The sequence below is a fragment of the Oncorhynchus tshawytscha genome, linkage group LG11 (assembly GCF_018296145.1).
Source record: "Oncorhynchus tshawytscha isolate Ot180627B linkage group LG11, Otsh_v2.0, whole genome shotgun sequence".
NCBI lineage: Eukaryota > Metazoa > Chordata > Actinopteri > Salmoniformes > Salmonidae > Oncorhynchus > Oncorhynchus tshawytscha.
The window spans coordinates 7317299-7333359 of NC_056439.1; the positions used below are offsets into that span (position 1 = coordinate 7317299).

The window sequence follows — 16061 nt, forward strand, 5'->3', positions numbered from 1 at the left end:
TAGTGGGTTCAAAACAACTGTGAAAAAAACGAGCTCCGACTGGAAATAATCGATTTGAACGGTCAACCCGCTCAGAATTACATTACAACTCGGGAACTCGGGCCTCTTTCTAGAGCTTCGACTTTCCGACCTGAAGATCACTGATGTCACGAGTTCCCAGTTGTCTTAAACGCGGCATTAACACTGAAGCCCGTCCAGGGCACACGTGACTTCCCACATTGATTCATCAGTAAGATAGTCCCAAATGGCACCCTGTTCCTCTTAGTGCACTGCTCTGGCCAAAAGTACTGCATTACAGGGAATAGAGTGCCATTTGGGATGGAGTAGTCTAGAAGATACAGGAGGAGACAATGTATCAGATGATTCTCTCAAAATAATGGTAATTACTGTTTGAAAATGATAACTTGTTATAGCTTACTATTTATAGTCTTTAGAAGCCTAGAAAACTTTGTTTTCTCAGAGCCTAGGCCTACGTGATGTGCTCTAATTTAGGCGTTCATTCTAGTTTAGCTTACTCTAAAATGGTATTGCCTCTCACCTAAAGTGAAATAAATTGTATTAATTCACATTGATAGCAATAAATTATAGCAGGGGTAGGAAGTCTGCAGGACAGGGGCAGTAGGTAATCATTTATACAAATTTACAACTGTAACAATTATGAATGTCCATTGGGGCGGAGGCAGCGTAAATATCCATTGGGGCGGAGGCAGGGTAAATATCCATTGGGGTGGAGGCAGGGTAAATATCCATTGGGGTGGAGGCAGGGTAAATATCCATTGGGGTGGAGGTAGGGTAAATATCCATTGGGGTGGAGGTAGGGTAAATATCCATTGGGGTGGAGGCAGGGTAAATATCCATTGGGGCGGAGGCAGGGTAAATATCCATTGGGGTGGAGGCAGGGTAAATATCCATTGGGGTGGAGGCAGGGTAAATATCCATTGGGGTGGAGGTAGGGTAAATGTCCATTGGGGTGGAGGCAGGGTAAATGTCCATTGGGGTGGAGGCAGGGTAAATGTCTATTGGGGTGGAGGCAGGGTAAATGTCCATTGGGGTGGAGGCAGGGGTGGAGGCAGGGGTAAATGTCCATTGGGGTGGAGGCAGGGTAAATGTCCATTGGGGTGGAGGTAGGGTAAATGTCCATTGGGGTGTAGGCAGGGTAAATGTCCATTGGGGTGGAGGCAGGGTAAATGTCCATTGGGGCGGAGGCAGGGTAAATGTCCATTGGGGCGGAGGCAGGGTAAATGTCCATTGGGGTAAATGTCCATTGGGGCGGAGGCAGGGTAAATGTCCATTGGGGCGGAGGCAGGGTAAATGTCCATTGGGGCGGAGGCAGGGTAAATGTCCATTGGGGTGGAGGCAGGGTAAATGTCCATTGGGGTGGAGGCAGGGTAAATGTCCATTGGGGTGGAGGCAGGGTAAATGTCCATTGGGGTGGAGGCAGGGTAAATGTCTATTGGGGTGGAGGCAGGGTAAATGTCTATTGGGGTGGAGGCAGGGTAAATGTCCATTGGGGTGGAGGCAGGGTAAATGTCCATTGGGGTGGAGGCAGGGTAAATGTCCATTGGGGTGGAGGCAGGGTAAATGTCCATTGGGGCGGAGGTAGGGTAAATGTCCATTGGGGTGTAGGCAGGGTAAATGTCCATTGGCGCGGAGGCAGGGTAAATGTCTATTGAGGCGGAGGCAGGGTAAATGTCCATTGGGGTGGAGGCAGGGTAAATGTCCATTGGGGTGGAGGCAGGGTAAATGTCCATTGGGGGAGGGTCGGGGGAGCCAGAGGCAGTGGAGTGGCTGTACCAGGTTGTGGGTTGGCGCCCCCCCCTTGGGTTGTGCCGTGCCGGAGATCTTTGTGGGCTATACCCGGCCTTGTTTCAGGATGGTAAATTGGCGGTTGAAGATATCCCTCTAGTGGTGTGGGGGCTGTGCTTTGGCAGAGCGGGTGGGGTTATATCCTGTCTGTTTGGCCCTGTCTGGGGGTATAGGTTAGTTGAGGTAATTTGTACATGTAGGTAGGGGTGAAGTGACTATACATAGATAATTAACAGTGAGTAGCAGCAGTGTACAAAACAAATGGGGGGGAGGGGGGGGTAATGTAATAGTCCGGTGGCCATTTGATTAATTGTTAAGGCTTGGGGGTAGAAGCTGCTAAAGAGCCTTTTGGTCCTAGACTTGGCGCTCCGATACCGCTTGCTGTGCGGTAGCAGAGAAAACAGTCTATGACTTGGGTGAGTCTCTGATAATTTTATGGGCTTTCCTCTGACACCGCCTATTATATAGGTCCTGGATTGCAGGAAGCTTGGCCCTAGTGATGCCGAGCAGTTGCCATACCAGGTCAGGATGCTCTCGATGGTGCAGCTGTAGAACTTTTTGAGGATCTGGGGACCCATGCCAAATCTTTTCAGTCTCCTGAGGGAAAAGGTTTTGGGGGCGTGTCCAGCCTGGTTTTATTTATAGCCCTAGCCCACTTGTCTAGACTATAAGTCTACTTCTTCTGGGTTTATTTATGTATCCTTTATTTAACTAAGCAAGAACAAATTCTTATTTAATTTGACGGCGTACACCGGACAACGCTGGGCCAATTGTGCGCCGCCGTATGCGACTCCAAATCCCAGCCGGTTGTGATACAGCCTGAAATCAAACCAGGGTGTCTTTAGTGATGCCTCTAGCACGAAGATGGAGTGCCTTAGACCGCTGCGCCCCTCGTAAGCCCAGTGGTGAATGGTGAAAGCAGATTCACCCACATTTCAGCACTGCCTTTGTCACATTTTGATGACTATATAGTATTGAGGCTATCTCTGTTATTAATCTATAGTTTGTTGGTACTTGCTATCTGGGATCTTCGGGGTGTCCTTGCCCCCATTGAAGTTTACATTAGGGTACGGGCGTCCCAAGGATTTTGAATAACACTATAGTTTGTTGAGGACTACAGACTGGGGGCGGGTTCGGAGGACCCGTGCTATCCCAGCATGCAATAGTCGGAGCTGTACCCAACACGCGCAGCCGCGGAACAGCGTGCATGAATACGGAAAGGAAAATTCATCCATCAAAATTTTATTTAGCCGGATTATTATTATATGAGAATCAACACAAAAACAAGGTATATTTGGATCCGAAGAACATTCATTTATCTGTACTGATACGGTGATATTGGAGGAAACGAACGACCGAGGGTTTAGCTAGATACTGAAAATGTCCCTGGTTTGTGCAAGTAAGTTCAAATGAATGAGTTGAGCTGCCCTTCCGTAACGTTAGCGGTAACTACATAGACCGCAAATATCACGTATGTTTGTGTATAAAAATGTCTCTTGAACCTTCCCTTATTATTGTCACCCTATGCATGTTATACATTTCAATTCGCAAGCATCCTTTTTCAAACATTGTACACTGGATCAGCTTGACATCGGTGTTACTAAACTCAGCAGAAAAAGAAACGTCCTTTCACTGTCAACTGCGTTTATTTTCAGCAAACTTAACATGTGTAAATATTTGTATGAATATAAGATTCAACAACTGAGACAAACTGAACAAGTTCCACAGACATGTGACTAACAGAAATTGAATAATGTGTCCCAAAGGGGAGGGGGGTCAAAAGTAAGTCAGTATGTGGTGTGGCCACCAGCTGCACTGAGTGCTGCAGTGCATCTCCTCCTCATGGACTGCAATCCCATTGACTTGCTGTGAGATGTTACCCCACTCTTCCACCAAGGCACCTGCAAGTTCCCAGACATTTCTGGGGGGAATGGCCCTAGCCCTCACCCTCCGATCCAACAGGTCCCAGATATGCTCAATGGGATTGAGATCCGGGCTCTTCGCTGGCCATGGCAGAACACTGGCATTCCTGTCTTGCAGGAAATCATGCACAGAACGAGCAGTACGGCTGGTGGCATTGTCATGCTGGAGGGTCATGTCAGGATGAGCTTGCAGTAAGGGAACTACATGAGGGAGGAGGATGTCTTCCCTGTAACACACAGCGTTGACAATGCCTGCAATGACGACAAGCTCAGTCCGATGATGCTGTGACACACCGCCCCAGACCATGACGGACCCTCCACCTCCAAATCGATCCCGCTCCAGAGTACAGGCCTCGGTGTAACGCTCATCCCTTCGATGATAAACGTGAATCCGACCATCACCCCTGGTGAGACAAAACCTCGACTTGTCAGTGAAGAGCACTTTTTGCCAGTCCTGTCTGGTCCAGCGACGGTGGGTTTGTGCCCATAGGCGACGTTGCTGACGGTGATGTCTGGTGAGGACCTGCCTTACAACAGGCCTACAAGCATTCCGTCCAGCCTCTCTCAGCCTATTGCGGACAGTCTGAGCACTGATGGAGGGATTGTGCGTTCCTGGTGTAACTCGGGCAGTTGTTGTTGCCATCCTGTACCTGTCCCGCAGGTGTGATGTTCGGATGTACCTATCCTGTGCAGGTGTTGTTACACGAGGTCTGCCACTGCGAGGACGATCAGCTGTCGGTCCTGTCTCCCTGTAGCGCTGTCTTAGGCGTCTCACAGTACAGACATTGCAATTTATTGCCCTGGTCACCTCTGCAGTCCTCATGCCTCCTTGCAGCATGCCTAAGCCACGTTCACGCAGATGAGCAGGGACCCTGGGCATCTTTCTTTTGGTGTTTTTCAGAGTCAGTAGAAAGGCCTCTTTAGTGTCCTAAGTTTTCATAACTGTGACCTTAATTATCGTTGAAAGACAGGGTCCTGAAAAGGGGGTTATTTATTTTTTTGCTGAGTTTATTTATTTGCAAAGTACACTTAAACAGTAATGTGTTCTTCCATCTTCTGACTCTAGTAATGTTTGCCGTATTTATGTTGTAATTTCGGGCATGCTAATTTACCCCTCTCGCTCTACCGTCCATCCAGTTTCGAATGAGGTGCCGGAGCTCCCCTGTGTGTCACCGGTGTCCAACCAGGTGTTCGAGCGGCGGCTGATTGAGAAGTACATCGCCGAGAATGGAACAGACCCTATGAATGGGCAGCCTCTGTCAGAGGAACAGCTGATAGACATTAAAGGTGAGGGAGACATGGAGCAGAGTGTGTTCAGATCTGATGCTGAGCTGAAGTTGACACAGTAAGGGTTAGCCATATCATTTTACTTCCAACTATTCCTGCACGGTGCCCGGCAATCTCTAGGCTTGAGTGCATTCTGCCGCTTCAACAACAATGATAACCCCACTAGTCAGGCGTCAAAAGATATCTCAACACATGAAGTTATTTTTGTCTCCCCCCCCCTGCGTCAGTCTCTCACCCCATCAGACCCAAAGCTCCCTCATCCACTAGTATCCCAGCCATCCTCAAAGCTCTGCAGGACGAGTGGGTGAGTCCATGTATACTCTCCTACACTCCCCTTTGCTGTGTCTGAACCGTGACACACACATAGACACTCCCCTTTGTACCACACAGTCTTCTAAATCTCTCCCTCTCTCTCAGGATGCGGTGATGCTCCACAGTTTCACCTTGAGGCAGCAGTTACAGACGACACGTCAGGAGTTAAGCCACGCCCTCTACCAGCACGACGCCGCCTGCAGGGTCATCGCCCGTCTCACCAAGGAGGTCACTGCCGCCAGAGAGGGTGAGAGACGTATACATACGCACACACGCTATACACGTATATACACTCAACACATGTGATTATACATACACTGGATTTCTGGTCGTAAAATTTGATCCGATCTTCATCTAAATCACAACAATAGACAAACACAATCTGCTTAAACTAATAACACAAACAATTATATGTTTTCATGTCTTTTTTTCATGTCTTTATTGAACACACCGCGTAGGGTGGGACAAGTATGTGAACCCTTGCATTTAATAACTGGTTGACCCACCTTTGGAATCAATAGCCTCAACCAAACGTTTTCTGTTGTTGCGGATCAGACCTGCACAACGGTCTGGAGGAATTTTGGACCATTCCTCTTTACAGAACTGTTTCAGTTTAGCAATAGTCTTAGGATGTCTGGTGTGAACCGCTCTCAAGGTCATTCCACAGCATTTTAAATTGGGTTGAGGTCAAGACTCTGACTGGGCCACTCCAGAAGGCGTATTTTCTTCTGAAGCCATTCGGTTGTTGATTTACTTCTGTGTTTTGGGTCGTTGTCCTGTTGCATCACCCAACTTCTGTTGAGCTTCAATTGGTGGACAGATAGCCTAACATTCTCTTGCAAAATGTCTTGATAAACTTGGGAATAGATTTTTCTGTCGATGATAGCAAGCTGTCTAGGCCCTGAGGCAGCAAAGCAGCCTCAAACCATGATGCTCCCTCCACCATACTTTACAGTTGGGATGAGGTTTTGATGTTGCTGTGCTGTGCCTTTTTTTTCTCCACACATAGTGTTGTGTGTTCCTTCCAAACATCTCGACTTTAGTTTCATCTGTCCACAGAATATTTTGCCAGTAGCGCTGTGGAACATCTTGATGCTCTTTTGCAAACTTCAGACGTGCAGCAATGTTTTTTTTGGACAGCAGGGACTTCTTCCGTGTTGTCCTCCCATGAAAACCATTCTTGTTTGGTGTTTTATGTATCGTAGACTCGTCAACAGAGATGTTAGCATGTTCCAGAGATTTCTGTAAGTCTTTAGCTGACACTAGGATTCTTCTTAACCTCATTGAGCATTCTGCACTGTGCTCTTGCAGTCATCTTTGCAGGACGGCCACTCCTAGGGAGAGTAGCAACAGTGCTGAACTTTCTCTATTTATAGACTATTTGTCTTACTGTGGACTGATGAACATCAAGGCTTTTAGATGTACTTTTGTATCCCTTTCCAGCTTCATGCAAGTCAACAATTCTTAATCTTAGGTCTTCTGAGATCTCTTCACATCTGGCAATGCTTCTCGTGAATGGCAAACTACATGTTTTTTATAGGGCAAGGCAGCTCTAACCAACATCTCCAATCTTGTCTCATTGATTGGACTCCAGGTTAGCTGACTCCTGACTCCAATTAGCTTTTGGGAGAAGTCATTAGCCTATAGGGGTTCACATACTTTTCCCAACATACACTGTGAATGTTTCAATGACGTAGTCAATATAAACGTGAAGAATACAATCATTTGTGTGTTTATTAGTTTAAGCACACTGTGTTTGTCTATTGCCGTCACTAAGTTGAAGATCAGATCACATTTTATGACATTTATGCAGAAATCCAGGTCATTCCAAAGGGTTCACATGCTTTTTTTTTGCCACTGTCCATTCTAACATACCTGCACACTCTCTTTCTCACACACACACACACACACACACACACACACACACACACACACACACGCAAGCATACTTGCACACACTCTTTTATGTTCATCTGGAAACAGCTTTGGATGTTAGTGGCCATGGGGCGTCACTTCTCATTTCTCCTTCTCTATGTTTTACCCTTCTCTCTCCCCGTAGCTCTGGCCACTCTGAAGCCACAGGCGGGATTGGTGGTTGCTCAGGCAGTCGCTTCCCAGCCCCATGTCACGGTCAGTGATTAGCTCACAGCCCTCCAGTTAATGGGTTTCATTTGATAGTTAACTGGTTTGATGGTTAACTTCTCATAAACGCATGAGCTCAAAAAGTTTCTTAACTTGAAGTCTTCTGTCTAACTAAGACCTGTAAAGTTGTAGTATCTATTGGTTAAAATAAAAATCATTTTTGGACAGCTGACGCAAACACACAGTTTCGAATAAGACATGTCCAATTCTCGTTTTGTTATTCATTCTGCATTTCATTTCACAGGCTGGAGGTGCAGGAGAGCCCATGGAGGTCAGTGAGCAGGTGGGAATGATACCAGAGATCATACAGAAGGTAAGAGATGATACATGACCTCACGCACATTCACATCCACAGTACAAGAGAAACGATACCACACCGTTATACTCGACCATCATGAGCGTTCATTACAAATAGTACCATATAAGGCCGTGGTGTATAAAACCTTGAAATAACCAATCAACCATCCAATCAGTCAACACAGCACAGAGTGACCTATACTAAGATGTCCGCCTCTCTCCACAGCTGCAAGACAAGGCCACTGTCCTGACCACGGAGAGAAAGAAGGTACCAATTCAAACAACTTCCCTGTTGTTATTCATAGAAGAACCGACCTAATGTCCAACCAGTTGTCAGCTGAGTATAAGCTATGGGCTGTGTCTCAAATGGCACCCTACTCCCTACACGGGGCACTACTTTTGAGCAGGGGCCATAGGGTGACATTTTTGGGACATAGCCACGCTGGGAGACATTTTTGTCCGGACCTCACCTCTACCGTCTCTCCTCTTCCCACAGAGAGGAAAGACAGTTCCAGAAGAGCTGGTCCGAACGGAGGACCTCAGCAAGTACAGACAAGTGGCTACCCATGCTGTGAGTGTGTGTGTGTGTGTGTAGGACCTCTAGCTATGGCTGGTGTTGCAACACTTATTCTTCAAACCTTGGGCAAGTTCAGAAAAGTTCCTCCCTGTTTCAGATCATTTTTCTTCCGTTTCATGCCTACTGAACGCAGCCCTAAATGATGTTTCTATGTCTCTCTCTCTGTGTGTGTGTCTGTCTGTCTGTCTGTCTGTCAGGGTCTCCACAGTGCCAGTGTGCCTGGGATCCTGTCTTTGGACCTGTGTCCCTCCGACACCAACAAAGTGCTCACTGGTGAGACACACACACATATACACACACACACACCGTCCACTGCCCATTGTAGATATACACACACACATTGTTTCTGTGTGAATTCCATCAAAATGCTTCCTTCCTCAAGAAAAAAAAGAAAAAAATACTATGGCTGTGTCCCAACAGTTACTCTACATGTCCTATATAGTGCACTACTCTTGACCAGAACGGTGATGTTTGGGATGGAGACCCTGGCCAGACCCAGATACAATCCCCTAACCTCTGTCTCCCTCTACAGGCGGGGCTGATAGGAACGTGGTGGTGTTTGATAAGAAGGAGGAGCAGATCATCGCAACCCTGAAAGGACATACCAAGAAGGTCACCTCTGTCATCTATCACCCCTCTCAGGTGAGACGCACACACTTCCTTTCCTTTACTCTCTGTTGACGTAGTCAGCAGCAATGTCTTGCACTGGAATTTCTCTCTAATTCTATGCCTTACCACAACAATTTATCTCTCTCTCTCTCTCCCCCCTTTCTCTCTCTGCGCACTCTCCTCCTCTCACTCTCTCCCTCCAGTCGGTAGTGTTCTCAGCCTCTCCAGACAGCACTATCCGCGTGTGGTCCGTTACCGGGGGCAACTGTGTCCAGGTGGTGCGGGCTCACGAGGCGAGCGTCACCGGGCTCTCCCTCCACGCCACCGGAGACTACCTGCTCAGCTCCTCCGAGGATCAGGTAAAAAAACACACACACACGTAACATATGTACACACACGTGGATTTGGATGTCGAGAACGCTACTGTTATGTAAAGACCTATTATTATGATTTTTCTCACAATCTGCCGTCTCCCCCTCTTTCTCCAATTGCTATCTCTTCCCTTCTCTCTCTCTCCATCAGTACTGGGCCTTCTCTGACATCCAAACAGGTCGTGTTCTCACCAAAGTCACTGATGAGGCTGCAGGATGTGGTGAGTGTTTCTATCTCTCTCCCACCCAATTATTATGTTTAATTGAGGAGAAAAGACATGAAAGATGGGAGTAAGTAAAGTAGCCTTGTCCAAGCCAGAACGGCCCATAAGGGCAGGAGCATCTGTCCTGTTTCTGTAGTGTGAGGCAGCTTGATGTATAAGTACACTCCCCCAGACAGGACACTAGTCTACCACAGGGCGGTAGGGGGAGTGAAAGGGCAGTGGGCAGGATTCGAACCCATGGCGACTGTGGCAGCTCTAATCGCTGGACCACACCGTTGGACACTCTCTCTCTTCCCAGACATTTTATTGACCACATGTTGCTAGGGACAAGATGTTTTATTGGCCACATGTTGCTAGGGACAAGATGTTTTATTGGCCACATGTTGCTAGGGACAAGATGTTTTATTGGCCACATGTTGCTAGGGACAAGATGTTTTATTGGCCACATGTTGCTAGGGACAAGATGTTTTATTGGCCACATGTTGCTAGGGACAAGATGTTTTATTGGCCACATGTTGCTTGGGACAAGATGTTTTATTGGCCACATGTTGCTTGGGACAAAATGTTTTATTGGCCACGTGTTGCTCGGGACAAGATGTTTTATTGGCCACGTGTTGCTCGGGACAAGAGGTTTTATTGGCCACGTGTTGCTCGGGACAAGAGGTTTTATTGGCCACGTGTTGCTCGGAACAAGAGGTTTTATTGGCCACGTGTTGCTCGGTGAAAGAGGTTTTATTGGCCACGTGTTGCTCGGGGAAGAGGTTTTATTGGCCACGTGTTGCTTGGGGAAAGAGGTTTTATTGGCCACGTGTTGCTTGAGGCAAGAGGTTTTATTGGCCACGTGTTGCTCGAGGCAAGAGGTTTTATTGGCCACGTGTTGCTCGGAAAAAGAGGTTTTATTGGCCACGTGTTGCTCGGGGAAAGAGGTTTTATTGGCCACGTGTTGCTCGGGGAAAGAGGTTTTATTGGCCACGTGTTGCTCGGGGAAAGAGGTTTTATTGGCCACGTGTTGCTCGGGGAAAGAGGTTTTATTGGCCACGTGTTGCTCGGGGCAAGAGGTTTTATTGGCCACGTGTTGCTCGGGGCAAGAGGTTTTATTGGCCACGTGTTGCTCGGGGCAAGAGGAATAAAGAGGTTTTATTGGCCACGTGTTGCTCGGGGGAAAAGAGGTTTTATTGGCCACGTGTTGCTCGGGGAAAGAGGTTTTATTGGCCACGTGTTGCTCGGGAAAGAGGACGTGGTTTTATTGGCCACGTGGCCACGTGTTGCTCGGGGAAAGAGGTTTTATTGGCCACGTGTTGCTCGGGGCAAGAGGTTTTATGTGGCCACGTGTTGCTCGGGGAGAAGAGGTTTTATTGGCCACGTGTTGCTCGGGGCAAGAGGTTTTATTGGCCACGTGTTGCTCGGGGCAAGAGGTTTTATTGGCCACGTGTTGCTCGTGGGAAAGAGGTTTTATTGGCCACGTGTTGCTCGGGGCTCGTGTTGCTCGGGGCAAGAGGTTTTATTGGCCACGTGTTGCTCGGGGCAAGAGGTTTTATTGGCCACGTGTTGCTCGGGGCAAGAGGTTTTATTGGCCACGTGTTGCTCGGGGCAAGAGGTTTTATTGGCCACGTGTTGCTCGGGTCAAGAGGTTTTATTGGCCACGTGTTGCTCTCGGGAAAGAGGTTTTATTGGCCACGTGTTGCTCGGGGCAAGAGGTTTTATTGGCCACGTGTTGCTCGGGCCCAAGAGGTTTTATTGGCCACGTGTTGCTTGCTTCTAACCAACCCATCCCCTGTGAATTGACTGACCTAGTACCTAACTGTGGTAATATTTCTAACCAACCCGTCCCCTGTACTCTCTGAAAGCACACTGATACATTGCAAATGCATGTTCTTTACACATCCTGTCTTGTGCCCCTCCAGCTCTGACCTGTGCCCAGTTCCACCCTGACGGTCTGATCTTCGGGACGGGGACGGCCGACTCTCAGATCAAGATCTGGGACCTGAAGGAGCGCACCAATGTGGCCAACTTCCCCGGCCACATCGGCCCTGTCACCTCCATCGCCTTCTCTGAGAACGGATACTACCTGGCTACAGGTGAGATTGCTGTGTGTGTGTGTGTGTGAGAGGACTCTCTATGTGTGTGAGTGCACACGTGAGAGAGAAGACTAGCGTGTGTGTGTGTCAGTCTCTGTTACTCTCTGTCTGAGTGACTGTGTGGAAAGTTGTCTTTGTTCCTGTGTGTTACACACGGGCGATTTTAGCATATACATTTTGGTGGGGCAAACTCCCCCACATTATTTGGGTTGCAAGGCAGCAAAGCCACCACTACACAACGCAACACCTAACAATACATGAATTGCACTATAACGGTGACAAACAGTGCCCATAAACTGTTAGGGCCTACAAAAAGCTGTCCCAACAACGGAGCTTTCTGTTAAGCACCATGGAGTGAATCTTTACCACTGCTACACCTGGCTATCAGCAGAGCCTTATCTGGCAGTGAAACAGTTCATTCAGCCTCATTTACTGCCTTTAAAAAACCATAGCTGATATGGCTGACTGACTTAAACAAATGTGGTTTCTACTGACAATTGAGATGTACAAACTATGGCATAAGGGAACGACGAGCAGATAAGAGGCAATCCGTAATTTCGATTAAGACATTAATGAGCGAGCTAGGACGGACGTAGTCAATATAACTATTTGTTCAGCACTTTTGAAATGTACAGCGACAGAATTCAGAAGATGGGCCGTTCTTACAGTGTTGTCCCTGTACACCAAGTCAAAACCGTATGATAAATAAATGGGCATATAAGCAGACAATGAATGCTCTTACAATATTCAATTACATTTCTCTAAAACAGGCTATAGGCTACATGTGCACCAACAAGTCAGAACAGTTGGCTAAGTTATGAGGGGGAAAGGGACCAAATTATTAGGGTGAGGCACATGGACTACTAACAGCTTACTACACAACATACACTTAGTATAACTTTCTTGGCTACAGTATACATATCTCCCTGGCATATTACATCATTTATGCAGCAGCATACAATACATTTTTGGACTCACTTTGTTGTGCTGTGCTCACTTGAACAGGAAGGTGGTGCTGTGGTCCTTTTTGTGGGCAAAGTTTGTCATCAAAGTCTAGCATTCTCTGGATTTATGGTGCTTTCAAGACAACTGGGAACTCGGGGAAAAAACAAGGTTGAATCATGACGTCAGTGATCTTCAGTTCGGAGTTCTAGAAAGAGGCCTGAGTTCCCGACTTGGAATTCCAAGTTGGAGGACCTTTCAAAACATATTTTCCCAGTCGGAACTAATTTTTTTTCCAGAGTTCCCAGTTGTCTTGAACTCACTGAAGTCTAAGATTTTCCAGTTTTGAACGCGGCAGATGTCATGCTGTATTGACAGCATAGCCAATGTATTCAACCTTTTCTGGCTCATGGCACGTGAATGTTTATACTTTCAAGAGACCCTTAAACCCAGACTTGGACCACACACCCACTCCACTGAATAGCAGGCTAGTGATTTCTTTGCAACGCTTGCAGTTAACCACTGATTCCTTCCAAACCACTCATTGTTGAATTTGCGATTTCCAAGTTGTTGTATACTCTTTATGTCCAATGGCCCATGAGCACCGAAATGTTTTATTTATACTTTATCTTCATATGACAAGGATTGAAAAGGATTTGCCAGTAGATTGTCGACTTGATTCATGACGACGACAGCTTGTCTAGCTTGCTAGCTACAATTTGGAAAGTATGGACTGATCATATCGACATCAATCAAAGCTACGGTAGATATCACTTGATTTGACGTCATTTTATGGCCAATGACCTTGAGCCTTCTTGGATGAGCACTTCTAATGTAAATCTATGGCAGCACCCAAGAGGCTTGAATTTTCGAGCTCTCCCTGTAGATTTTGCAGTGAGGTAGTGATTTTTGTTTCATAGCTGGAAAATGAATCGCAAGTCAAATCACTACAAATCCTATAGCCTATCCCACCTCGTGCTGCAACAGTGTAAGTGAAGAGCTGAGTTGAAATATTCATTTTTAGAAGCGCTGCACACTGGCATAAAAGTTGGTATAATTGACTTGAAACGAAAGTCTACCGAAGTGAGACTTTGTCCTTGTGTTTCTTGGCTATCTATGTACATTGTTTTATTCACAAGCTAGGGTTGTTTTTTTTAATGTTTGAGTTTCATCTGCTAGGAAAGAGAAAACAATGCGTCTACTATTCAGACTCAATCTCACTGGCACAAACTTGATTTGATTCACGTTACCACGGTAACCTCCCCCTTAAAGGGGCAGGTGAACATTTGTGTCATCTGATATTTTGGTTAAGAGGGTTAAGGGTCACAAAAAAGATATATTAAACAATATACCACTAATTCTTACTAGTTAGAAATTGTATTGTTTTAGAAACATTAAAGTACGCTCATCTGTTTTTTTTCTTCTGTTTTGTTGGTGAAATTATTGCAAACCAAAATATTTTGTCTGGTTAAAAAAATCTGAGTACATTTTTGGCCCTGCTCACCTCACCACCTCTCCTGTCTCCAGGTGCCCAGGACAGCTCAGTGAAGCTCTGGGATCTGAGGAAGCTGAAAAACTTCAAAACCATCACCCTGGACAACAACTACGAGGTAAAAAGAGCAGAAAAGAATTTGTGCCCATCTGAAATGACCCCGATCCCCTACACTACTTTTGACCAGAGCCTAGTGTACTATCTAAGAAATCCGCTGCTATTTGAGACAGTCGTTGTAGACTGTTTTTCTGGACATTCAGAAGCTAGTCGTGCTACAATCTAGCCTGGTTCCACATCTGTGCTCTTGCATTCTTCATTTCTGTCACTGGCATGTCAATTCCATAAGGAGTTTGCAAGAGAGCAGAAACCAACTGGCACCCAGGCTAGCAACGGTCTGCCCTGTATGACTACTGTAATCTCCTTGTACTGAACTACCCTGTCAATGTAGGTAAATGATATGCGAGTCTCTTTCCTCTCCCTCAGGTGAAGTCCCTGGTGTTTGACCAGAGTGGGACGTACCTGGCTGTGGGTGGCACTGACATCAGGGTCTACATCTGTAAGCAGTGGTCCGAGGTCCTCAACTTCACAGGTAAGAGAATGCACAGTGTGTGTGTGTGTGTGTTATACTGCTAGAGATGCAGTGGCAAGTGGTGCTGAGTTAGCTTGGGACAGAAACAGTGGTCTAGAGGTGGGTCTTCAAAGTGCCTGGATGGATGATGATAGCAAGTGTGTATATACAGTACTTTATGAAATATTTAAAAAGTGTATCTGTGAAATGTTCTATTCTGTTTATCAGCACCTCCCCAACTTTATTGCTTTTGAGTTGAGTTCAAGTCTAACATTTTTGCCTTGTTATTGTTTTGTTTTTCTTTACCCAGAACACACTGGGGTGGTGACTGGCGTGGCGTTCGGGGAGCACGCCCAGTTCCTCACCTCCACCGGAATGGACAGGAGCCTCAAGTTCTACAGCCTGTAACAACAGGGATCAAAGATCATATGGGCAGAGTGATGGATGGCTCTGATTGGCTGGCCTCTCTGAGGTCACACTGATGATTTATGCATGGGAAGAGACTTTGGCTGTGTTCCAAATGGCACCCTAGGGAATAGGATGCCATCTGGGGGACACACAGACCCTGCAGCAGTTGATCAGAAGGGAAATGCAGTCTGATTGGATAATAATCTGAGGCTGGAATGTTAGAATGGATTTTTAACTGATATGCTCCACAATGGTGAAACAGAGCACATCAGTTTGGATTCCGGGCGACTGGAATTCACCCAAAATACGTCATGCAACAATCCTACTGTATATGACCCATACTATACTAAGAGCCATGGGCCGTGTCCCAAATGGCACCCTATTCCCTATATAGGGCTGCACTACTTTTGACAGGAGCCCTATGGTCAAAGGTTGTACACGACAAAGGGAATAGGGTGCCATTTGGGACGCAAGCATTGACTGAATCACACCAAGAGCCATACAAGCATATTGTAGACCATGTCCATTCATCAATGTGTATATCGTACCTTGTAAGACCCCCCCCCCCCACCACACACACACACAGAGGTGACTTCAGTGAACATTGTTGTAGTTATATATAATATATATATTTGAAGCTCAGTGCCACCTTGTATTCATATCATTACAGTATCAGTATGTGGTATTGGTCTTTACAGCTTGTGAATGTCATCTTGATTTCATGCCTTTTATTCTCCTCATCCTTTTTTTTGACTATCCATTGTTTATTGTACAATGTGAATGATTTCGGTTAGTTGGTAAGTGATGCCAATGATTTGAGGAAATTCTAATATTTGTATATATTTTTTAAAACCTTCATATCTTTATTTTATTATCGTATTGTCCCTCCTTTCTTCATGAAATGCCTGTTTTATGCATTATGCTTTTGCCAGGTGAAGACTGTTTTTGGATCATCAATCAATAAACGTCAAAACAGTCTAATCCGCTCTCATTGTGTGTTGTCTATTACACACATTGTTATACAAC

At 46.3% G+C, this 16061-nt stretch overlaps 1 protein-coding gene across 3 annotated transcripts; it reads left to right on the forward strand.

Moving 5' to 3' along the window:
• The first annotated feature begins 209 nt into the window (after positions 1-209).
• On the forward strand, positions 210-16016 carry LOC112261364 (pre-mRNA-processing factor 19). Of its 3 annotated transcripts, none has more exons than XM_024436643.2 (16): positions 210-379; positions 4866-5015; positions 5243-5319; positions 5433-5574; positions 7387-7457; positions 7714-7782; positions 7993-8034; positions 8263-8337; positions 8541-8616; positions 8876-8985; positions 9156-9311; positions 9475-9544; positions 11452-11625; positions 14095-14177; positions 14543-14648; positions 14938-16016. In XM_024436643.2, the coding sequence occupies exons 2-16, from the start codon at positions 4970-4972 to the stop codon at positions 15033-15035; spliced, it is 1395 nt and encodes a 464-aa protein (XP_024292411.1). In that variant the 5' UTR covers positions 210-379; positions 4866-4969; the 3' UTR covers positions 15036-16016. The 3 variants fall into 3 exon arrangements, with proteins under 3 accessions (XP_024292411.1, XP_024292410.1, XP_024292412.1); XM_024436642.2 differs by lacking the exon at positions 210-379 and adding an exon at positions 2938-3205; XM_024436644.2 differs by lacking the exon at positions 210-379 and adding an exon at positions 2938-3094.
• The last annotated feature ends 45 nt before the right edge of the window (positions 16017-16061 follow it).